Source organism: Miscanthus floridulus, chromosome 3 (assembly GCF_019320115.1).
Source record: "Miscanthus floridulus cultivar M001 chromosome 3, ASM1932011v1, whole genome shotgun sequence".
Classification (NCBI taxonomy): Eukaryota; Viridiplantae; Streptophyta; class Magnoliopsida; order Poales; family Poaceae; genus Miscanthus; species Miscanthus floridulus.
The window spans coordinates 93552375-93576141 of NC_089582.1; the positions used below are offsets into that span (position 1 = coordinate 93552375).

At 46.7% G+C, this 23767-nt stretch overlaps 1 protein-coding gene and 2 long non-coding RNA genes across 3 annotated transcripts; all 3 read right to left on the reverse strand.

Annotated features, from left to right (window-relative positions):
- On the reverse strand, positions 1–2354 carry LOC136546145 (uncharacterized). The gene is made up of 4 exons (XR_010781268.1): positions 2020–2354; positions 1841–1941; positions 1150–1296; positions 1–371 (listed from the first exon to the last, which is right to left on the reverse strand). It is a non-coding gene; the product is annotated as an uncharacterized lncRNA (long non-coding RNA).
- Positions 2355–7149: 4795 nt separating this feature from the next.
- Positions 7150–8484, reverse strand: LOC136544067 (uncharacterized mitochondrial protein AtMg00810-like). Its single transcript, XM_066536342.1, has 2 exons — positions 8329–8484; positions 7150–8193 (listed from the first exon to the last, which is right to left on the reverse strand). The coding sequence occupies exons 1-2, from the start codon at positions 8482–8484 to the stop codon at positions 7150–7152; spliced, it is 1200 nt and encodes a 399-aa protein (XP_066392439.1).
- Positions 8485–17885: 9401 nt separating this feature from the next.
- Positions 17886–20239, reverse strand: LOC136546146 (uncharacterized). The gene is made up of 4 exons (XR_010781269.1): positions 19905–20239; positions 19726–19826; positions 19035–19181; positions 17886–18256 (listed from the first exon to the last, which is right to left on the reverse strand). It is a non-coding gene; the product is annotated as an uncharacterized lncRNA (long non-coding RNA).
- Positions 20240–23767: the final 3528 nt, after the last annotated feature.

A 23767-nucleotide genomic window follows, 5' to 3' on the forward strand; every position in this document is an offset into this window, starting at 1 on the left:
TATTTATACATCAACCATACAATCAACATTAACCGTGTCAAACCAATACACACTCATGAAACACATATCAATCAGAACAAAGCTCACAATTTATACTAAAGCCATCATTATCTGTCATATGCCATCCTAGATAGTTCATGGCAAACAAGCCAAGATGAAATAAGTTCAACTAATATGCTAGACTCAAGATATTTGGTTGTACAGTCCATATCTCGTATGGTTTGCTTGCACTCTTTACAAAATGATCATCTCTAGGAAGTCCTTACTAAAGTTTTCACCTCTAGCTAGGATGTCCAAAACAAATCGCCATGAGGAATTTGATCCAATCACTGGTTGCATACATCAGTCTACTTCTAGCTATTATCTCCCACCTGAAAAATAAAAGTTCACCTTCGTCAAAAACACAACCTAAAACACAGCCCAACTTGATAGCAAGGCTGCAAGCAGTAGCAAAACAAAAACTACCATCAACAGATATGAAAGTGCCACCTATCAAGAGTGAACCTATCACTTTAGCTTGAGATTGAGTAGAAGTACAATTTAAATAATTGTGGAGCAGTAAACAATTAAGTGCAAAGTGGTTCAAAATAGAGTAAAAGCAAACAGCTACTGTTGTCAAGATCAAGGTAAACAAAATGCTCATATTCGCATAAATAGATGATCACTAAAAAATCTGTAGGCAAGATTCAGTTTCAGCTCCAAAATGGCAACTCGCAGAAATAGAATAGATCACCTCATAGAGTGCTGCCAGAATAGATGCATTCTAATTAAAAATACAATTTAACTCGTAGAAATAGAATAGATCACCTCATAGAATGAAGATTATTTACAGAAATATATTTTACAGAAATATATTCACATATGTTGTAAAAAAGGTGAGCAAGTTCAGAGTTTCAGACAAAAAGGTGAGCAAGGCAAAAAGAAATTTAGGGTAAAAAAATTGAGACCACAGGTACAATCAGCATTCTCTATCTCAATATATAGAACTGTAACTAAAACAAATCATGTGTAGGGTGTGTTGTGTGTTCATATTACCATTTACATATTTCAATGGATTTAAATAATCCATCTATGAACCTTATTAGGCCACCACAAATTAATCCTTCTCTTAAAATAAGCATCCTTGCAGAGTGGGTGGGAGAGCATCACCTGGTCCTCCTGCCTCTAATCCACGCATGATGACGCCTTCTAGCTCTTGTCCACCACAAGACCATGACTCTCAGTTCCAGCTTGTCCGCACAACGCCAGTTCTCGACACCGGCATCCGCCACAACGACACCTCCTGGCTCCTCGCTCCTGTAAGGTGATCTATATTACATATACTTTTCTATTTTTTACTCCTAGTGCTACCTAAATGGAACAATAGAGCATCCATTCTGATTCACACATAATCGTATATAATTAATAAACAATCTATCTATGCTATTGGATACATGCATAAATTTTCTGTCTGTAGTGGTTCAGAATAGAGTAAAAGCAAGCATCTAACACTTGAAGTGGAACAAAAAATTTGGCCAATTCACATTGGTAATATTTCTATGAAATAAAAAGCTATAGGTCCAACCCTATCTTTTACACAGAGACTATCCGATTTGGCTCCAGCCATAAGTTTCACATTCAGGTTCAGATAGCCACAAGTTAATTGGTCTCGTATGTCAGGGCCAACTAAACAATAGTATTTGTTAGGCCATTTGTCTGGAATATCTTGATATGGCATTTGCATTTCACCAAGCATTTCATATTCGCAATACAGTAACCATTAAACAATGAAGGGAAGAAAGACAACTGATAGTTAGTCAATTTCTCAGGGCAGAGCAAAGCAGAAATTTGTGTTGCCTACCTCAGCTTTGTAAACATGCTTGGCTCCAGAGGCTCCATTCTCAAAGTCTTTGGGAGCATCTGAATTTTTTTTTTTAGAATAGAGACAATGAACACCTGAAACTGAAATTAGATAAGTTAATAAACGAATCTGCAACAAATCACCCGCAGCAGTATTTTTCACATATTATTACAACGTACCTTTGTCTAGGATTTGTTTGATTGGTTCCACAGTTCCACTTGTCCTGTAACGTTGTGCAAAACAATCAGAGCAGTCTATAATGATGTAAATGGCCTAACGTAAGAGCTACTCAAATTAGGAGGTAATTCAGCAACAAATACGGTGGAAAATCTGAATGGTCAGATTCTTGTCGAAGAGCAAAAAAAAAAAAAAAAAGTGGAAGAAAAACAATATACATCAACGTAAGATTTGTTATTCCTAAGACCTGATACTGGATATAGTCATAGAATAAAAAACTGAAAAGTCACCAATTGCCTATGCTAACGCTACAGGCCACATTAAACCAAGAACTTGACTTGATTATGAATGTATAAATTTCCTACACTGTTCCCATCTCTGTCTGGTCCAATCAACTTGACTATAACAAAATTCCAATGAGATAGCAATGAGGGCTGTTTTTATTTCACATATTCAGATGTATGATAGAAAACTCTAAATTCATTATATGTTAGTTACTGCAAAGAAAAGCTCATAGGTCAAATTGCTTACCTTGTTGTCGACGGAATATCGTCGGCAGTCCACCGAGGGGCACCCCGCGATGGTAGATTGATCGATAGAGGAGCGTGTAATCGAGAACAAGAAGGCAACAGAGACACACCGAGTTATACAGGTTCAGGCCGTCGGTACGACGTAATACCATACTCCTGTGGTCTGTTGATTTGCATAGCTATCGTATGATTTGCCGTGAATTCGTAGGGGGTCCCTGCCCGCCTTATATGGTCCGGGGGGCAAGGTTACAAGTTCGGTTAGATCTGAGAGATAACCGGAAAGTAATAACAGATTACAAGAAACATGTGATCGTATATATCCTATCAGATCTCGTAACATCTTTAGGATATCCTCTCCGTGCCTTGCGGGGGTCGCCGAACAGAATCGTGCCCCGCAAGGCTCCTTCTTGCGGGCTGGGACCGCCCCTGGAGGCCATAGCCCATGTGACCTGCCGTGGGTATCCGGGGTCGTAACCCCCCACAGTTAGTCCCCGAGCGCCTTGTACCCGTTGCGCAACGCCGTCTTGAGACTTTCCGAGCAGGTGCGATCCAAGACCGAGCTGTCCAAATCGTGGTCCGACCACCATAAGGAGCAGCCGATCAGTTGTGAGCAACTGCCCGAGCAGTGTACAACATCGCCGAAGCAGTGTGTTCCGAACACGGCTTGTCATAAGGGTGTAAGGAGCTCAAGTCTAAAATTAAAAATTCCTGCATGGTAAAGTGAAGTGTGCCCACTTAGAATCCGAAAACAATGGTAAAGATACATGGTTTATCCTTTGGATGCTCGGAGGCTTTCAAAAAAACAAACACATTCACCGCAAGGTGAAGTGTGCCCACTTAGTCCCCGAGCCTGACAGTAGGTGACGTAGTCACGTGGTGCCAGGCTCAAAAATTAGTGAACCGTCCGAGCAGGTAGCCAGTCCCCGAGCGTAGCCTCGAGACAAAAAACGAGCACATTCACCGTAAGGTGAAGTGTGCCCACTTAGTCCCCGAGCCTGATAGTAGGTGACGTAGTCACGTGTGCCAGGCTCAGAAAGTAGTGAACCATCCGAGCAGGTAGCCAGTCCCCGAGTTTCTGGCGTAGATATCGGATAAATCAAATTGCGGCGAGAAATTTGGAGTAATGGCCGTTCAGTATTAGTTACTAAGCCTCATTAGAATGCGGAGAATTCGGAGAAAGTGGCGGCGATAAATCAGCGGCGTGGGCTACTGTGACGCGATAGCCCAAGTTGCAGCCCATCAAACCATTTTGAAGGAATCGATGTAGCGCTGATCGCGGGAACAGTTTCCCAAAAACCCTCAGAGTTAAGGCAGAGTGGGGGAACTGCTTTATAACCGCGCCGCCACTCATATCGCCTCCTACCTCTGTCAAACCACCCTGCTTCCTACCTTCGCAATCCCTGTGCTTCACCTTCCGCATCAATCGCGAGCATTCCCCTTCAACCCTAGGACGAAACCATAGGAGATGGCGCCGAAAAAAGGAGCCGTAAAGCCAAAGAAAGTGGCCACCGGAGGTAGCCGCGACGAGGAGTGGGTGCCGTCGAGGACATCGGCGGCTGATCTCGATAAGATGGTGGCGGCGGGCGTTATCCCCGACCGTCTTACTGCTGGATGGCGGCCAGCTAGCGGTGAGCCCTTTCCGACACCACATACTGACGAGGCTATAGTATTTGAGGATTATTTCTAGCGAGGGTTAGGGTTTCCTGTCCACCCCTTTCTGAGGGATCTTATGGAGTTTTGGGTGATTAGCCTCTGTAATCTGCACCCCAACACCATTCTGCATGTTTCTATCTTCTTCATCCATTTCTGTGAGGCATTTCTTGGTGTTCTGCCGCACTTCAACCTCTTCAGGCACTTGTTCTGTCTGAAGAAGAAGGGGGTAGCGGTTCAAAGGTGGTCGGCGGTGTGTACCTGCAGCTCAGGGATGGGATGGCCAGCGAGTATATCAACGTTCCGCTGAATACCTCCCTGAAAGGTTGGAACTCTAGATGGTTCTATATCAAACAGAGTCACCTGTTGATTCGATGCGACGTCCACTACATCCCGGTTAACCACAGTAACTAGTCAGAGAGACCCAACAATGCTGAAATGGAGCAAGTAATGGAACTTCTGGAATTGAGTAAAGGCTTGGAGCTTAGGGGTGAACTGGTTGCAGCTAGTTTCATAGTTCGGCGCATCCAACCCTACAAAGAGAGGGCCCACCCGGCATTCGACTTTAAAGGTGACAACAACGGTACCCGTGAAAGCATGGACCGCCTATCGAAGAAAGAAGTGATGGACCATGCCATGGATCTGTTTTCTTCGAATGTCTCGTTCAACTGGCCTAAAGGGACGAAGGCTTTCAACTGCACCAACCCGCCTCCTCAGGTAACCATTTCGCTTCGCGTCTATCAGGCAATAATTGCTGAGCATAGTACTGACTCACTTATGAAAGATTCTTCCTTACTGAATGGAGCTTCCATGGCTCTGTATAATGGCTCCCCAAATAGTTCAGGCTTTGCAAAGTTTGTACAGGTACAGAAAATAGACAGCTTAATTCACAAAATTAGTGTCAGAATGACAGAAATTATGGACCATTTCACAATTGTGTTCATATACATTATACTGTCTAAATATCAATCCCAAATAGCTAGAACATAAACTGAATGCACAAAGTTTTCTATGCATGGTTTGCTATTCCAGTTAAGCTTTTTCGGGTAGTCATCATGAACCTCAATCATTTCACTTGGTTCGCTCATACGTTTGTGGATCTTTATGAAAATGAATAGTGCAGGCATGAAACTGTCCAGTTTGCATTGTTCCTATGTATATCGCTCCACAATGCCTCTGTTTTTTTATTAAAATTTAGTTTAATGGTATTCTATTTCATTCATTGCAATCTTGTTCCTACTTATAGTTACCTAATTTCCAGGATGCTAAGGTGACAATGCTTGGACTGGTACCCAGCATCGCTCGTACATGGAAGAATACGTACTGTACAGCTGGACTAGACTGGTCCTCCATCCGGTAATTTTTTAGTTGCTCAACTCTCCAGACCTTTTCTGTCTTAACTTGCATATTACACATCTTGTATGGTATATGGTATGCAGTTTTTATTGGTCATATTCATTATATACAGATGCTTCAGCTCATCCGGGGAGGCATCCAGTGTGGATGATTATTTATGGCTGATGGGAAGAGCTGGCTACAAGCCAGTAATCGAGTACTGTGGAGGCACAGAGATTGGTGGTGGATTTGTTACTGGATCCTTGCTGCAAACTCAAGCATTGTCTGCATTCAGCACACCTGCCATGGGTTGTAACCTGTTTATTCTTGATAGCAGTGGGAATCCTTTGGTAAGCTCATGGAATGATGGACATAGGATTTTTCCTGAATTCACCTTTTGCCTTCTTTTTTAAAAAACAATATATCTTATTTTCATACCAATGCATAGCATGGATTCCTGGGTGTGGAATGTTGGCGCAATTTTGATATCATAGACATCTCTACATTTATGTCAGCGTCAGCATAACATTATGCCTACTGCATTCTTGTGCTGCTTGCAAATTCTGATACACATTATATGTGGATTCTTCTTTGCTAGTCTGTTAACATACACAAGTCTCATAAGAAAATAACTGTGAGAGCTGATGTTAGTGCTTCTCTTCAATCTTTATAGCCACAAGACTATGTGGGTATTGGTGAACTTGCACTTGATCCAATTTTATTTGGATCATCAACAACACTTCTGAATGCTGATCATCAGGAGGTTTACTTCAACGGAATGCCAGAATGGCATGGGAAAGTACGTATGTGTGTTCTTTGCTCCTTGCTAACGTGTAAACGTCGAGCCCCTAAACATTGTAAAAATGCAGATCCTCCGCACGCATGGAGATGAATTTGAGCGTACTTCTGATGGGCGTGCAGATGATACAATGAACCTTGGTGGAATTAAGGTATGCAATGTGTTGTGGAAATATGCAACTACGCAATGCAATGTAGCATTTCCTGATCCAGACATGGAATTTCATCATCACTTTCAGGCTAGTTCCATTGAGATTGAGAGGATCTGCAACAGAGTACATGACGCCATCCTTGAAACAGCAGCTAACGGGGTTCCACCTGTAGGGGGTGGCCTAGAACAACTAAGTGTAGCCATTGTTGGTCCATCACTGCTCTGCACGGGTAAGCAGTAAGCTTACCAACACACACTCACTCACTATAGCTAGAGGTAGAAGAAGAGGTGAACACAAGCACAAAGCACAAGCACCAGCGTTGGTCAGAGCTCTGCTCTTTTGGTTTGTGGCAACTGAACTGTCTGTTTTCATTGCATAGAGGTAGAGTATATACAACTCATGTACCAACTATAAGGTACACATGAGCATGGTTGAGTACAGCCCCAACTATTACTAGTACTAGCAGCACAATTCCTACCTCAGCCCACTACCAAGACATGGCTGATGTATTAGCTACCAACTAATGTACCAGTGGTGACCTATTGCCCTACTAGTATAGCAACTAGGACAGCAGAGAATGACCTATTGCCAAATCTGTTGTGCAGCAAACAAAGAGTGAGAGGTTAGTAGCAGATTATGTCTTACAATTCTTTCCCTAATCCTGCTGCTAACCTAAAGTCTTGACCTCATCCATGCCAATCATCTTCCTCAGTTCCATGAACCGTAGGCGTCCGAGTGATTTGGTGAGGATGTCAGCGAGATGTATGCCGGTCTCGACAAACTCGATAACGATCTGCCCTCCATCGACGTAGTCTCGGAGGAAGTGGAACTTAATATCGATGTGCTTGCTCCGGTCGTGGAGGACAGAATTCTTGGCGAGGGCGATGGCGGGCTGATTGTCCACCATCAGAGCTGGCAGGTGAGCTTCCTCGCTGGTCAGCTCGCCCAGCAGCCAGCACAACCAGACAGCCTGGCACGTCGCCATGGCCGCTACGACGTATTTCGCCTCACACGTCGACAGCGCCATAATCTTCTGCTCCAGCGATTGCCAGGCGATGGGGGTTGCTCCAAGGAAGAAAAGCACACTAGAGGTGCTCCGTCGTCCATCGATGTCGCCCACCATGTCTACGTCGCTGAAAACAGTGAGCTCCGGCTCATCGTCCTTTGCCTTGGGGGGTGCCTCACTGAAGACCGTGAGCCGTAGCCCACCCTTGCCGCCACTCTTGGAGAAGATGATCGCTTGATCGAGCGTCCCCTTGATGTAGCGCAGTAACCTTTTCACCACCGTCCAGTTATCCTCACGTGGTTCCTCCATGAACCAACTAACATACCCGACCGCGAACGCAATGTCTGGCCGAGTATGCGTGAGGTAGCGCAGCCCATCAACGATGCTCCAGTAGCGCATCGCGTCCACCTTCGTCGCCATGCTGTGCTTGGACAGCTTCAGCCGCTCCTCCATTGAAGTTGCGCATGGCTTGCACTCTGCCATGCCGCTGTGCTCCAGCAGCTTCTCCGCATAGGCGCGCTGGCCCAGGGAGATGTGCTCCTTCCCCTGCCTCACCTCAATGCTGAGGTAGTAGGAGAGCGCGCCGAGATCACTCATTTTGAAATGAGCAGCCATCTCGCGCTTGAAGCTGTCAATGTCCTCCGCCCACGCTCCAGTGACGATCAAGTCGTCCACATACATGCCGACGACGAGCTCCTCCATCCCCTGTCGCCGCATGTACAACGCGTGCTCTGTGGCACAGCGAGTGAACCCAAGCTCGCCCAAGGTGGCGTCTAGCTTGGCGTTCCACGCCCGAGGGGCCTGCCGTAGCCCATAGAGCGCCTTGCATAGCTTGAGCACCTTGTGCTCAGCGCCCTTGACGGCGAAGCCTGGAGCTTGCTTGACGAAGACCGTCTCCGCGAGCTCGCTGTTGAGGAACACAGACTTGACGTTGAGGTAGTGGACGCGCCAATCCTTCGCTGCTGCTATGGCCAACAGCAAGCAAATGGACTCCATTCACGCCACTAGGGAAAAGACTTCCTCGAAGTCGATGCCCTCACGCTACACGAAGCCACGGGCGACGAGCCAAGGCTTGTACTTGACAATGGCGCCGCGCTTGTCCCGCCCTACCTTGTAGACCCACTTCAACCCGATCAGCCTGCAGCCCACCGATGGATCCACCAACTCCCATGTCCCATTGTCCTCAGTCGCCCTCATCTCCTCCAACATCGCCTGACGCCAATTTGCGTCGTGTGCAGCCATTGTGAACATCGGCAGCTCCTCTATGCTGATAAGGAGTAGTTCTAGGTCATCTAGAAGCCAGCTAGCCAGCCCAGGAGCTCCCCCTTCGCTGACAAGGTTGTCCACCCACCTGAACCGAACCTTCTCGCCGTCATGGAAAGCATCCACGAACTCATCGATGTTGGTGGGTGGTGATGTGAATTCCAGTGGGGGTGTCCCCTATGCTGCTGTCGTAGGGGATTGTGGTGGAGATGAATGCGCCGCTGCTGGTGGAGACTACTCTCTAGCAGTAGCCTATTCTCCAGTAGCCTGCTCTCCAGCGCCATCATCTCCTCCTCCTTGGATCACCAAGTGCTCGACAACAAATGTGTTGCTAACACCAGCAGCTTCCCCGATGCCTTGATCCTCCCAATCCCAAGCAGCCATCTCGTCGCATACTATATCCCTAGAGACCACCACCCTGCCTCCCTTGGGATCATAGAGCCGATAGGCCTTGCTGCTCTCCTCATAGCCCAACAACACCATGGGCGTGCTTCTGTCCTCCAACTTGCCAAGGTGGGGCTTTGTGTCCTTGACATGGCCAATGTAGCCAAATGTCCTAAGGAAGGACACATTTGCCTTATGTCCATGCCAAGCCTCGAATAGCATGTTGCCCTTTAGGGCCTTGGTGGGCGTGCAGTTGAGGATGAACACCGCCGTGGTCATTGCCTCTCCCCAAAACTCCACCGGCATCTTCTAAGTCTTCATCATCGACCTCGCCATGCCGACCACTGTATGGTTGTGCCTCTCCACCATGCCATTCTGCTGCGACGTGTATGGTGCGCTGTGGGGGTGCACCACACCTTGATTCACGCAGTACGCTACAAACTCTACAGAGGTGAATTCACCGCTGCGATCAGTCCACAGCACGTGCAGCTTCTTGCTGCTCTCTGTCTCCACGCGTGCCTTGAACTTCTTGACCGCTTTTGCTATCTCGATCTTACTGGTCAGAAGCTGTAGCCACATGAATCGGCTGCAGTCATCCACCAGCAAGATGAAGTACTTGCGCCCACCGTGCGTCGCCGGCGTGATCGGCCCATAGAGGTCACCATGGACCAACTTGAGGGCCTTTGCCGCACGATACTTCATCGTCTTCATGAACAGCAGCCTTCTTTACTTCCCGAACAAGTAGCTGTCACATAGCTCGCCTGCGTGCTCGATGTGAGGCAGCCCCCAGACCATCTTTTCCAGCTTGCCGAGGGCGTCGAAGCTAATATGGCCATTGCGGGCAAGCCACAGCCATAGCTCCTATGTGCGCTGCGTAGCCAAGCAGATGGGCTTCTCCACCTTTAAGTCGAGCAGGTATAGCCGGTTCTATGACCTCTTCACCTTAGCAAGAAGTCGTTGCTCCCGGTTCCTAATCCTGAGGACGCCGTCCTTGATCAGCACCTCGTTGCCACGCTCATCCAGCTGGCCAATGCTGATGATGCTTGAACGTAGCTGTAGGATGTAATATACATATGTCAGTGCATGGTGCTCGCCAATCTGGTATCTGAAGATGATGGTGTCGCGCCCTCGGATCGCCGCCCTTGAGATGTCACCGAACATCACCGTGCCGGTTACGTTGCCGTTGAGCTCGGAGAAGGCTGCCTTGGAGCCCGTCATGTGGTTGCTGGCGCTGAAGTCTAGGTACCACCGCTGCTCCTGCTCGCCGCCCACATGTTTGAGGTGGACTTGGACGCACGGTTCATCGAGGTTGACAGCCTTTAGAGCCTTCTTGTGCTCCTCTACCACCATCACTTCTCCCTTCTCCTTGACCTCAATGTCGTGCAGTGCACAGAATGTCACCATCAGGAGAGTTGCCTCATCATCATCATTAGCCTATGCCAAATGAGCCTCAGCCTTCTTCTCCTGATTGTGATTTGGGTACTCCTTTGCCCAATGGCATGTCTTCCCGCAGCGCCGGTAGGCGTTGGGGTCGACCTTCTTCTTCTTCTCCGAAGAAGCCTTGCTGCGACGCTTGCCATCACCACCGTGGCTAGAGGAGGCTTCCCTGGACTTCTTCTCCTTCATCCGGGCAGCCCACTCCTCCTCTATTAGCAGTAGCTTGCCGTTGTCCATTGTTGTTGTGGCCTGCTCCATGCGCTCGTTCACCACCCGTAGATGGTCTATCACATCCTCAATGGTGAGGGTGGATAGGTCTAGCATCGTTTCTATGGAGAGAGCAATCTAGATGTACTTCATCGACATAGAGTGGAGGTACTTGGAGACTACCTCTTTTTCGTCAATGGCGACACCGTGGCTCCCTAGCCTGCTGATGAGCAACTACATGCAGAGGGAGAAGTCCTCCACCGACTTACCATCCTTGAACTTGAGGTTGGTGTACTCCTGCTTCAGCAGCTGGGCCGTCGTCTTCTTTGTGTGATCAAAGCTGACGCACATCGCTACAATGGCCTCCCATGCTTCCTTAGTAGACTTCTTCGCCCCCAATGGCTCCCGATACTCCGCAGACACAGCAGCGAGGATGACCTCCAGCGCTGACATGTCATCTTCTTCTACGTCGGTGCCCTTATCGATGGCATTCTAGAGCCGTCAGGCTCTGAGCTTGACCTTCATGGTCACCGCCCACTCGCCATAGTTGGTGCGAGTCAGCTGTGGCCAAGTAGTGCCGCTGACCTCCCACACCGTGCGAATGATGATGTCGGTGTAGAAAGTGATCAACACGTAAATATTTATAGTTTTGTCATACGTTGTGATCGGATGTGGCCTAGCACTCAATGACACAGGGTTTATACTGGTTCAGGCAACATGCCCTACGTCCAGTTTGAGTCGGTCGGTGACTTTATTCCTGAGTCCAGGTGCTCGAAGTTTGTTGTGGGGTTACAAATGAGAGGGAGTAAGATGGAGGGTGCAAGAGGTCCGGTCGGACTCTGAACCGAAGGGCCGAGAGAGATGGGAGCTCCTACGTGCGCTAAGTGTTTGAGCGTATGCTCTGTTGGAATCGTTCGAATCATAGGTTGTTTGAATCATTCGTGAATTGATCCTGGTGGTCAAATCGTCCTCCCCTTTTTGGAGAGAGCGCATCCCCTTTTATAGATGAAAGGGGTGGCTTTACAAGAGACAGTGTGAGAGAAAGAGAGTGTGTGTGTTTTCTAGTCTTATTGCCCACGTCGTCGGGTATAAGGCGGTTTGTCGGCGCCCACAACACTATTGATATCCGAATACATGTGGTAGGCTCCATCGTGATCTTCCGGTATGACCAATGTCGGTGCCTACCATAATATAGGATAAATGTCGGCGCCCACAACATTGTTGGTGTTCTGACATGTCTGGAAGGTTACGGTGCATCCTTCTGACACGGCCTAACAGTACTGTCCTGTAGGTGCGTAGGGTACGGTCCTTGATATTGCGGTTGATTAGAGCGCCCTGTCTTACTTGCTCTGTCCATTTCCTAGGTCTTCACCGAGCGGGCGTCCCCGGTCGGTTGTTCCTAAGTCGACTCCAGCCTCCTGGTCGAAGAAGAGCTAAGCAGAGGATTGGTGTACTCCCGGTTGGAGAAGCGAGTCAGAGTCGGAGGCGAGCGTCGTTTCTTCTCAGCCAAGCCTTCCGATCGGAGAGGCGGGCCGGAGTCGGAGGTGAGCTGGCTAGGCCTTCCAGTCGGAGAGGCGGGCCAGAGTTGGAAGCGAGCGTCGGAGTCGGAGGCGAGCGTCGTCCCTTCTCGGCCAAGCCTTCCGGTCGGAGAGGCGGGTCGGAGTTGGAGGCGAGCTGGCCAGGCCTTCTAGTCGAAGAGGTGGTGAAAGCTCTAGTTTGGTTTTGGTGAATTGATGAAACCCTAAGTGCTAACCTAGTTCATCAAGTGATCATGAGATAGATAGCACACTTCAAGTAGAGAAGCAAATGAAGATCATAACATGACAATGGTGATAGCATGGAGATGATCAAGGGCTTAAACTTGAAGAGAAGAAAGAGAAAAACAAAAAGCTCAAGGCAAAGGTATAACTTGTAGGAGCTATTTTGTTTTGGTGATCAAGACACTTAGCGAGTGTGATCACATTTAGGTTAGATAGCCGTACTATTAAGAGGGGTAAAACTCGTATTGAAATGCAATTTATCAAAGTGCCACTAGATGCTCTAACTCATTGCATATGCATTTAGGATCTAGTGGAGTGCTAACACCCTTGATAATATTTGTGAAAATATGCTAACACATGTGCACAAGGTGTTTGCAGGGTTGAGATGGGTTTAGGTCCCTCTCTCCTTCCCGTCGAGCTTGCTCGGTGGGATTCGGCGCTTTCGAGAAAATGAAATACCTATTTTCTATTGCGCCAGATGCAAATTCTTGGTGGTTGGCACATTGAAGCAAGGGTGGAGAAGATAGAAGTGAGAACAGAGCTGATGCCAGCGTCGGTCCAGTGACCGGACACTGAATCCAGAAGCACCGAACGCTGACTGCCTACGTCCGGTCGCGTTGACTATCGGTACAGTGGCTAGGGTTTACCACCGGACGCTGGGTTGTGTCCGGTCGAGGAAAACCAGGTTTCGACCCTTACTGTACTCGACCGGACGCTGGGGTTCTAGCGTCCGGTCAGTTTTAACTGGAGCGTCCGGTCAGCGTCATAGCCGTTGGAATCTGACGAACAGCGTTTGAAGGCGATGACACGTGGCGTCCATCTGTGGACGGACGCTGAGTCCAGGGTCCGGTCAAGTGGACCGGAGCGTCCGGTTAGAGCGCAGAGTACCCAGTGAAGGGGTACAACGGCTCTATTTCGTGGGGGCTTCTATTTAAGCCCCATGGCCGGCTGTGGCTCATATCTTTGGTCATTTTCATTGACATAGCAACCTTGTGAGCCTAGCCAAAGTCCTCCCACTCATCTACATCATTGATTCATCATCATAGTGAGATTGGGAGTGATCCAAGTGCATTGCTTGAGTGATTGCATCTAGAGGCACTTGGTGTTCGTGTTTCGCTGCGGATTTCGCTTGTTACTCTTGGTGGTTGCCACCACCTAGACGGCTTGGAGCAGCGAGGATCGTCGAGCGGAGGTGGTGATTGTCGCCGGCTCCGATCGTGGTGATTGTGAGGGGTTCTTGACCTTTCCCCGGCGGAGAGCCAAAAGGTACTTTAGTGAATTGCTTGTGGCTTGTGTGATCCTCATCTTGTGTTGGTTGTGCGGCACCCTATTGAGGGTTTGGCGTGTGAAGCCAATTAGCGCGTGAACCTCCAAGTGAGTGAATCGCCACAACGAGGAGTAGCTTGCCGGCAAGCAAGTGAACCTCGGTAAAAATCATTGTGTTTATCATTGATTCCGAGGTGATTGGTCTTCATTGTTATTCATCCTTGTGATTGATTGGTTCACTCCTCTACACGGCGGTATAACTATCTTGATCACTCTCTTTACATTATTGCAAACTAGTTGACAATCTCTTTAGTGTAACTAGTTGTGAGAGCTTGCTTGCTTGGTTGGTGTGGCTCTTTAGTTGGCCTTTGAGAGCACACTAACATAGGGTAGTGTCATTGCTCTTGTGTGAATTGACACTATCTAAACTAGAATTGTGGTAGGTGGCTTGCATTTTGAGTAGGCTAGCGCAATATTTGCTTCGCCTCATAATTGTCTAACCATTTGGTTAAGTGTTGTTGTAGAATTTTTTATTAGGCTATTCACCCCCCCTCTAGCCATTAGGACCTTTCAGGTGGGCCGAAGTCAGAGACGAGCGTTGGTCCTCTTTGGCCAGGCCTTCCGATCGGATAGGCGAGCCGGAGTCGGAGGCGAACATTGGTCCTCCTTGGCTAGGCCTTCTGGTCGGAGACTGGATCGTCCCTGGCCTGTCGTTAGGTTTTTGGGTCGGCCCAAGAGTTACGCATCGTTCGTAACGTCGTCTGCTTGGCCAATCTTTTGCTGGGAAGCAGGTCCATGAGGGACCCCGGGTTTATGAACTCGACAGATGACCTCCTGTCATGGCTGGGCAGCCCTAGCAGCACTGCCGCCTCCCGCAGCTCCGCTGCTATCGTCTGTCTCCAAGCTAGGTGCCATCGCTGGCGATTAGTCCAGCGATGCATGTGAACCTATACGGCTCCGATGCCACTTGTTGGTCCCTCACTGTCCTACACAGGTAAACAGTAAGCTTACCAGCACACACACTCACTCACTATGGCTAGAGGTATAAGAAGGGGTGAGCACAGGTACACACACAGCACAAGCACCAGCGTTGGCCAGAGGTCTGCTCTTTTGGTTTGTGGCAATTGAACTGTCTATTTTCATTGCATAGAGGTAGAGTATATATAACTCATGTACCAACTATAAGATACACATGAGCATGGCTGAGTACCGCCCTAACTACTCCTAGTACTAGCAGTACAATTCCAACCTTAGCCCACTACCAAGACATAGCTGATGTATTAGCTACCAACTAATATACCAGTGGTGACCTATTGCCCTACTACTACAACAACTAGGACGGTAAAGAATCACCTATTGCCAAATATGTTGTGCAGCAAAAAAGAGTGAGAGGTCAGCCGCGGATTATGTCTTACAGCCGTCGTGTTGAAAGACCAGAGCTCACAAGTAGAGGACTTAACCAGCTGAAACTAGCGTTCAACGCGGCTCTGAAGAAACTGAACCCTCTCGGGTTCATTGTTCCTGTAAAACTGTCCAGGTTTTGATTTGGCAACCCACAGAAATCCTCTAAGAACTCCATTGCTCCCACTATGTCTGCAGGTTTCCTCCGTCGTCGTGGTCCCGTCTCTCCCTAGAACCGCCTCTAACAAGGTCATGAGGAGAGTCCTGCGCAAGGAGTTCAGCCAGGCAGCCCAGGCAAAGCATTCGAAGATATAGATAGCTAGAAATAATTAATGTTTCTGCTGCAAATGCACCTACAGAAAGAGTTAAACAGCAAACTGTGCATATCGTCATTCATAGGCCCTTCAAAATCCTGTTGTCTACCTCGATCCAAAGAGGAGAAATGAGATGTACTTAGATTTCGGGAAACAAACGAGCTGTATTTCCTGCCAACGTGCAGCACTCACTTGATGTTTGCTCACAGTCACAGATGGGGCACTAAGTAAACATTAATGCAATCACCTGCATTAAATCAAACTCTGTTCTGGCTGAATTGTCGTGAGAGAAAAATATTGTTCCGACTAAAAAAACAAGCTGAATAGTGTGGATTATAAGGTAAGACGAATAAGACCTCTGAAGAGTTTCCGAGGTTCTGCTAGTTTTTGTCCTAGACATATGAGTATCCGACCATATATGCTACTAATACCAATTCATCACTTCTTTCCTGAAGATCCTGTGAGCAGCAGCCAGCGGCAGTTGGAGAGTCATGGAGAGGACCTGTGCGTACGGATTGGGCCGGGTGGATCTAGGCCCTGGGCTATAGCCCCGGGCGCAGCCCAAAATTCCCTTTAACACCTCTCTAGCCTAAGATAGCCAATGGTAATAACATTTAGCCTTACCCAACGCAGTCCAAAAATCCCTCACACTATTTTCAGCCCCCCTGGAGGTGTTTCTGGATCTGCCATTGGTTGGGCGTCGTCGTCGTTGCACGAGTTCTTGTAGCCTGACCCGCCGGAGATGGCAGATCGCCCGGCGCTGGCGGTTGAAGCATATCGCCGTACGGCAACATGGAGAGGTTGCTTTCCTGGGGCTGTTGATGATGCAGACAAAAGGCTCGTCTTGGTTGTTGATACGATAAACTATCTTCTGATTTGTTAGGCTAATCCTACTAGCATTATTCTACAGTGTGATTCTTGTGCAATATGACCCCATTTCTTGCTTCTCTCGCTACAAACGTTGGCTACGAAAGTACGAAGCGTTAGGGCTAGAAAGCAAGGACACGTATGCATTCTCCAATGCAGGCCATTATCGAGAATCAAGGCTCTAGGATGGTGTGTCTTGCCAGGGTAAAAAAAATCCCACGTGTCAGTAAGGCCATTTTGAGTGCACTGTTTTATTACGCGGTTTACAAAAGTGTAACATGAGATTTATATTGATACAAGTGAAATTCTAAAGTGTCACATGAGATTTTATCACACGGTTTCATAAGATTTGTATCATGTTTGGCTGCCTGTATAAAACCAGGCTAGACTTATGGGATATAAATTTATGTTGTTTGGTTACCTAGACAAAGATTTGAACATGTCTTACAATACAGGTTACAAAAGCCACCATCAACCTGGCTCTCGAGAAACGAGTTTCATTTCCGTTTTCTGTGGCCCTATCTCACTCGGTACAAGGTGGCTCCTAGCTAAGGATAGGATTAGGATAGCCTGGAGCGAGCCAGGCACATTTAAACCAACTGGACGTTTTATTTTGTTTTTTTTATCTCTCGACGTTTTATTTTGTTGCTTAGGCTTTTTTTTTTTAGTTTCTTCCTCTAAAGTTTACTCCCTATCACATTGAATATTTGGACATATGCATAGAGTATTAAATATAGACTATAAAAACTAATTATACAGATTGCGACTAATTTACGAGACGAATATTTTAAGCCTAATTAGTCTATGATTTGACAATGTGATGCTACAGTAAACATGTGCTAATGATGGATTAATTAAGCTTAATAAATTCGTCTCGTGGATTACTGAGGACTTCTGTAATTTGTTTTATTATTACCATCCGAACACTCCCATATGACACCTCGATGTGACATCCCTAAACTTTACTCCATGAATTTAAACACCACCTTAGTGTATTTGTCCATCCTGCAGATTTACTGATACAGTGTTTGGTTGTTTTTTATGAGAATATGTCGCATGATATAAAATATGTAAGACAAAAAAAAACAATTGTTGTATTTATTGAGTACAAGGATATTTTAGTAATCTTAGTTTTTCTTATTAAGCTTTAATTGGCTATTTAAACACAAATAGTATAGTGCCTGTGCTAACGCTACGGCAGCATCTTAGGGATGCATATCAAAACAACCAAAAGACGATATTTTTTTCTTTGCCCGTGCGAACGCTACCGTTTCTTAAAAATGAAGTAAATAGTGATATAGATTAAGACTCATGCCAAAAGAGATTCATGATGGGTTATCATATTGTTGAGTCCATAGCAATTATGCTTAATAATATAATGCTTTTGTTAAAGCTACAATGGCATCAAGGAAAAATAAATCATAATAAAACCAAAAATAAATTTATAGTGACCAACTGTCTAATGCTAGGCATACAAAAAATTAACTATAATTTCGTTTATTTATACATCAACCATACAATCAACATTAACCGTGTCAAACCAATACACACTCATGAAACACATATCAATCAGAACAAAGCTCACAATTTATACTAAAGCCATCATTATCTGTCATATGCCATCCTAGATAGTTCATGGCAAACAAGCCAAGATGAAATAAGTTCAACTAATATGCTAGACTCAAGATATTTGGTTGTACAGTCCATATCTCGTATGGTTTGCTTGCACTCTTTACAAAATGATCATCTCTAGGAAGTCCTTACTAAAGTTTTCACCTCTAGCTAGGATGTCCAAAACAAATCGCCATGAGGAATTTGATCCAATCACTGGTTGCATACATCAGTCTACTTCTAGCTATTATCTCCCACCTGAAAAATAAAAGTTCACCTTCGTCAAAAACACAACCTAAAACACAGCCCAACTTGATAGCAAGGCTGCAAGCAGTAGCAAAACAAAAACTACCATCAACAGATATGAAAGTGCCACCTATCAAGAGTGAACCTATCACTTTAGCTTGAGATTGAGTAGAAGTACAATTTAAATAATTGTGGAGCAGTAAACAATTAAGTGCAAAGTGGTTCAAAATAGAGTAAAAGCAAACAGCTACTGTTGTCAAGATCAAGGTAAACAAAATGCTCATATTCGCATAAATAGATGATCACTAAAAAATCTGTAGGCAAGATTCAGTTTCAGCTCCAAAATGGCAACTCGCAGAAATAGAATAGATCACCTCATAGAGTGCTGCCAGAATAGATGCATTCTAATTAAAAATACAATTTAACTCGTAGAAATAGAATAGATCACCTCATAGAATGAAGATTATTTACAGAAATATATTTTACAGAAATATATTCACATATGTTGTAAAAAAGGTGAGCAAGTTCAGAGTTTCAGACAAAAAGGTGAGCAAGGCAAAAAGAAATTTAGGGTAAAAAAATTGAGACCACAGGTACAATCAGCATTCTCTATCTCAATATATAGAACTGTAACTAAAACAAATCATGTGTAGGGTGTGTTGTGTGTTCATATTACCATTTACATATTTCAATGGATTTAAATAATCCATCTATGAACCTTATTAGGCCACCACAAATTAATCCTTCTCTTAAAATAAGCATCCTTGCAGAGTGGGTGGGAGAGCATCACCTGGTCCTCCTGCCTCTAATCCACGCATGATGACGCCTTCTAGCTCTTGTCCACCACAAGACCATGACTCTCAGTTCCAGCTTGTCCGCACAACGCCAGTTCTCGACACCGGCATCCGCCACAACGACACCTCCTGGCTCCTCGCTCCTGTAAGGTGATCTATATTACATATACTTTTCTATTTTTTACTCCTAGTGCTACCTAAATGGAACAATAGAGCATCCATTCTGATTCACACATAATCGTATATAATTAATAAACAATCTATCTATGCTATTGGATACATGCATAAATTTTCTGTCTGTAGTGGTTCAGAATAGAGTAAAAGCAAGCATCTAACACTTGAAGTGGAACAAAAAATTTGGCCAATTCACATTGGTAATATTTCTATGAAATAAAAAGCTATAGGTCCAACCCTATCTTTTACACAGAGACTATCCGATTTGGCTCCAGCCATAAGTTTCACATTCAGGTTCAGATAGCCACAAGTTAATTGGTCTCGTATGTCAGGGCCAACTAAACAATAGTATTTGTTAGGCCATTTGTCTGGAATATCTTGATATGGCATTTGCATTTCACCAAGCATTTCATATTCGCAATACAGTAACCATTAAACAATGAAGGGAAGAAAGACAACTGATAGTTAGTCAATTTCTCAGGGCAGAGCAAAGCAGAAATTTGTGTTGCCTACCTCAGCTTTGTAAACATGCTTGGCTCCAGAGGCTCCATTCTCAAAGTCTTTGGGAGCATCTGAATTTTTTTTTTTAGAATAGAGACAATGAACACCTGAAACTGAAATTAGATAAGTTAATAAACGAATCTGCAACAAATCACCCGCAGCAGTATTTTTCACATATTATTACAACGTACCTTTGTCTAGGATTTGTTTGATTGGTTCCACAGTTCCACTTGTCCTGTAACGTTGTGCAAAACAATCAGAGCAGTCTATAATGATGTAAATGGCCTAACGTAAGAGCTACTCAAATTAGGAGGTAATTCAGCAACAAATACGGTGGAAAATCTGAATGGTCAGATTCTTGTCGAAGAGCAAAAAAAAAAAAAAAAAGTGGAAGAAAAACAATATACATCAACGTAAGATTTGTTATTCCTAAGACCTGATACTGGATATAGTCATAGAATAAAAAACTGAAAAGTCACCAATTGCCTATGCTAACGCTACAGGCCACATTAAACCAAGAACTTGACTTGATTATGAATGTATAAATTTCCTACACTGTTCCCATCTCTGTCTGGTCCAATCAACTTGACTATAACAAAATTCCAATGAGATAGCAATGAGGGCTGTTTTTATTTCACATATTCAGATGTATGATAGAAAACTCTAAATTCATTATATGTTAGTTACTGCAAAAGAAAAGCTCATAGGTCAAATTGCTTACCTTGTTGTCGACGGAATATCGTCGGCAGTCCACCGAGGGGCACCCCGCGATGGTAGATTGATCGATAGAGGAGCGTGTAATCGAGAACAAGAAGGCAACAGAGACACACGAGTTATACAGGTTCAGGCCGTCGGTACGACGTAATACCATACTCCTGTGGTCTGTTGATTTGCATTAGCTATCGTATGATTTGCCGTGAATTCGTAGGGGGTCCCTGCCCGCCTTATATGGTCCGGGGGGCAAGGTTACAAGTCGGTTAGATCTGAGAGATAACCGGAAAGTAATAACAGATTACAAGAAACATGTGATCGTATATATCCTATCAGATCTCGTAACATCTTTAGGATATCCTCTCCGTGCCTTGCGGGGGTCGCCGAACAGAATCGTGCCCCGCAAGGCTCCTTCTTGCGGGCTGGACCGCCCCTGGAGGCATAGCCCATGTGACCTGCCGTGGGTATCCGGGGTCGTACCCCCCACAGTTAGTCCCCGAGCGCCTTGTACCCGTTGCGCAACGCCGTCTTGAGACTTTCCGAGCAGGTGCGATCCAAGACCGAGCTGTCCAAATCGTGGTCCGACCACCATAAGGAGCAGCCGATCAGTTGTGAGCAACTGCCGAGCAGTGTACAACATCGCCGAGCAGTGTGTTCCGAACACGGCTTGTCATAAGGGTGTAAGGAGCTCAAGTCTAAAATTAAAAATTCCTGCATGGTAAAGTGAAGTGTGCCCACTTAGAATCCGAAAACAATGGTAAAGATACATGGTTTATCCTTTGGATGCTCGGAGGCTTTCAAAAAAACAAACACATTCACCGCAAGGTGAAGTGTGCCCACTTAGTCCCCGAGCCTGACAGTAGGTGACGTAGTCACGTGGTGCCAGGCTCAAAAATTAGTGAACCGTCCGAGCAGGTAGCCAGTCCCCGAGCGTAGCCTCGAGACAAAAAACGAGCACATTCACCGTAAGGTGAAGTGTGCCCACTTAGTCCCCGAGCCTGATAGTAGGTGACGTAGTCACGTGTGCCAGGCTCAGAAAGTAGTGAACCATCCGAGCAGGTAGCCAGTCCCCGAGTTTCTGGCGTAGATATCGGATAAATCAAATTGCGGCGAGAAATTTGGAGTAATGGCCGTTCAGTATTAGTTACTAAGCCTCATTAGAATGCGGAGAATTCGGAGAAAGTGGCGGCGATAAATCAGCGGCGTGGGCTACTGTGACGCGATAGCCCAAGTTGCAGCCCATCAAACCATTTTGAAGGAATCGATGTAGCGCTGATCGCGGGAACAGTTTCCCAAAAACCCTCAGAGTTAAGGCAGAGTGGGGGAACTGCTTTATAACCGCGCCGCCACTCATATCGCCTCCTACCTCTGTCAAACCACCCTGCTTCCTACCTTCGCAATCCCTGTGCTTCACCTTCCGCATCAATCGCGAGCATTCCCCTTCAACCCTAGGACGAAACCATAGGAGATGGCGCCGAAAAAAGGAGCCGTAAAGCCAAAGAAAGTGGCCACCGGAGGTAGCCGCGACGAGGAGTGGGTGCCGTCGAGGACATCGGCGGCTGATCTCGATAAGATGGTGGCGGCGGGCGTTATCCCCGACCGTCTTACTGCTGGATGGCGGCCAGCTAGCGGTGAGCCCTTTCCGACACCACATACTGACGAGGCTATAGTATTTGAGGATTATTTCTAGCGAGGGTTAGGGTTTCCTGTCCACCCCTTTCTGAGGGATCTTATGGAGTTTTGGGTGATTAGCCTCTGTAATCTGCACCCCAACACCATTCTGCATGTTTCTATCTTCATCCATTTCTGTGAGGCATTTCTTGGTGTTCTGCCGCACTTCAACCTCTTCAGGCACTTGTTCTGTCTGAAGAAGAAGGGGGTAGCGGTTCAAAGGTGGTCGGCGGTGTGTACCTGCAGCTCAGGGATGGGATGGCCAGCGAGTATATCAACGTTCCGCTGAATACCTCCCTGAAAGGTTGGAACTCTAGATGGTTCTATATCAAACAGAGTCACCTGTTGATTCGATGCGACGTCCACTACATCCCGGTTAACCACAGTAACTAGTCAGAGAGACCCAACAATGCTGAAATGGAGCAAGTAATGGAACTTCTGGAATTGAGTAAAGGCTTGGAGCTTAGGGGTGAACTGGTTGCAGCTAGTTTCATAGTTCGGCGCATCCAACCCTACAAAGAGAGGGCCCACCCGGCATTCGACTTTAAAGGTGACAACAACGGTACCCGTGAAAGCATGGACCGCCTATCGAAGAAAGAAGTGATGGACCATGCCATGGATCTGTTTTCTTCGAATGTCTCGTTCAACTGGCCTAAAGGGACGAAGGCTTTCAACTGCACCAACCCGCCTCCTCAGGTAACCATTTCGCTTCGCGTCTATCAGGCAATAATTGCTGAGCATAGTACTGACTCACTTATGAAAAGATTCATTCGCAGGATAGGTCAATATACTTTTCAAACGTGCCGAGAGCCGATTGGACAAAAGGAGTAGATCCTCGGCGGCCACTGTAGCATGAAGAAGGTGAGCCGAGCTCCTCGTCGAATAGTCCATCCCCAGTGTTAGAGAAGGTCCGCGGGAAGAGACCGGCAGTAGACGAGCCGGCCCAAAAAAGGAGAAAAACTGCCAGCTCTCATGCACACAAACCAGGAGGCATCTCTCTTGGAGAGGACCGAGCAGTTCGGCCACCATGAACTGCTGTGCTGGAGTAGTCGGACGATGACGAAGACCAATCAGCACCTCCGTCGAGCACGACGGAGGCGCCGGCGGATAGTGTCGCTCCCAAGCATCGAGCAGGGGAAAGTTATGGTCGGGCAACGGTGGACGCCCCGGCGATGCAAAGTACCAAAGCCCCCGAACAACGCACGAAAGGTGGGGCCGCTGAGCACCAAGAAGAGCGGCAGCCCGCTACGGAGGCGCAGGAGTCCTCCCACAAGGTCGACCAAGCAGCCGCGCCTGGGGGGTCAGGCAGGCACCGCCGATTCAAGAAAATCAATCGGAAGACCAAACCATGAGTATATTTGCCTTGGAGTAATTATATTGCTCTTTGATTTCACCTTGTTACTGAGAAGCCGATATGACGCAGTGCGACACCAAGGCCCATGACCTCAGAAGAAAAGATGACGACTGCCCCCGTCCAGGAGTCCCCAAGTGTTCGGCGAGTAGAGGACGAGCCAGCCATCGCTCCCAGCAGACTTGGCGATGGTGAATCGTTGGCGCACACGATGGGCGAGTCGGTGACCGCAACCACGGCTACGACCGAAAAGGTCGTTACCGTGGAAACGGAAACTACGGCTGCTGTTGATGCGCTGGAGGTTATAGACGCCACCCCGTC

Coding starts and splice junctions, on each gene's coding strand:
- LOC136544067 (XM_066536342.1), bottom strand. CDS start 8,484: ATGGAGTCCATTTGCTTGCTGTTGGCCATAGCAGCAGCGAAGGATTGG. Junction 8,194..8,328: donor TCAAGGGCGCTGAGCACAAG/GTGCTCAAGCTA, acceptor ATGCGGCGACAG/GGGATGGAGGAGCTCGTCGT.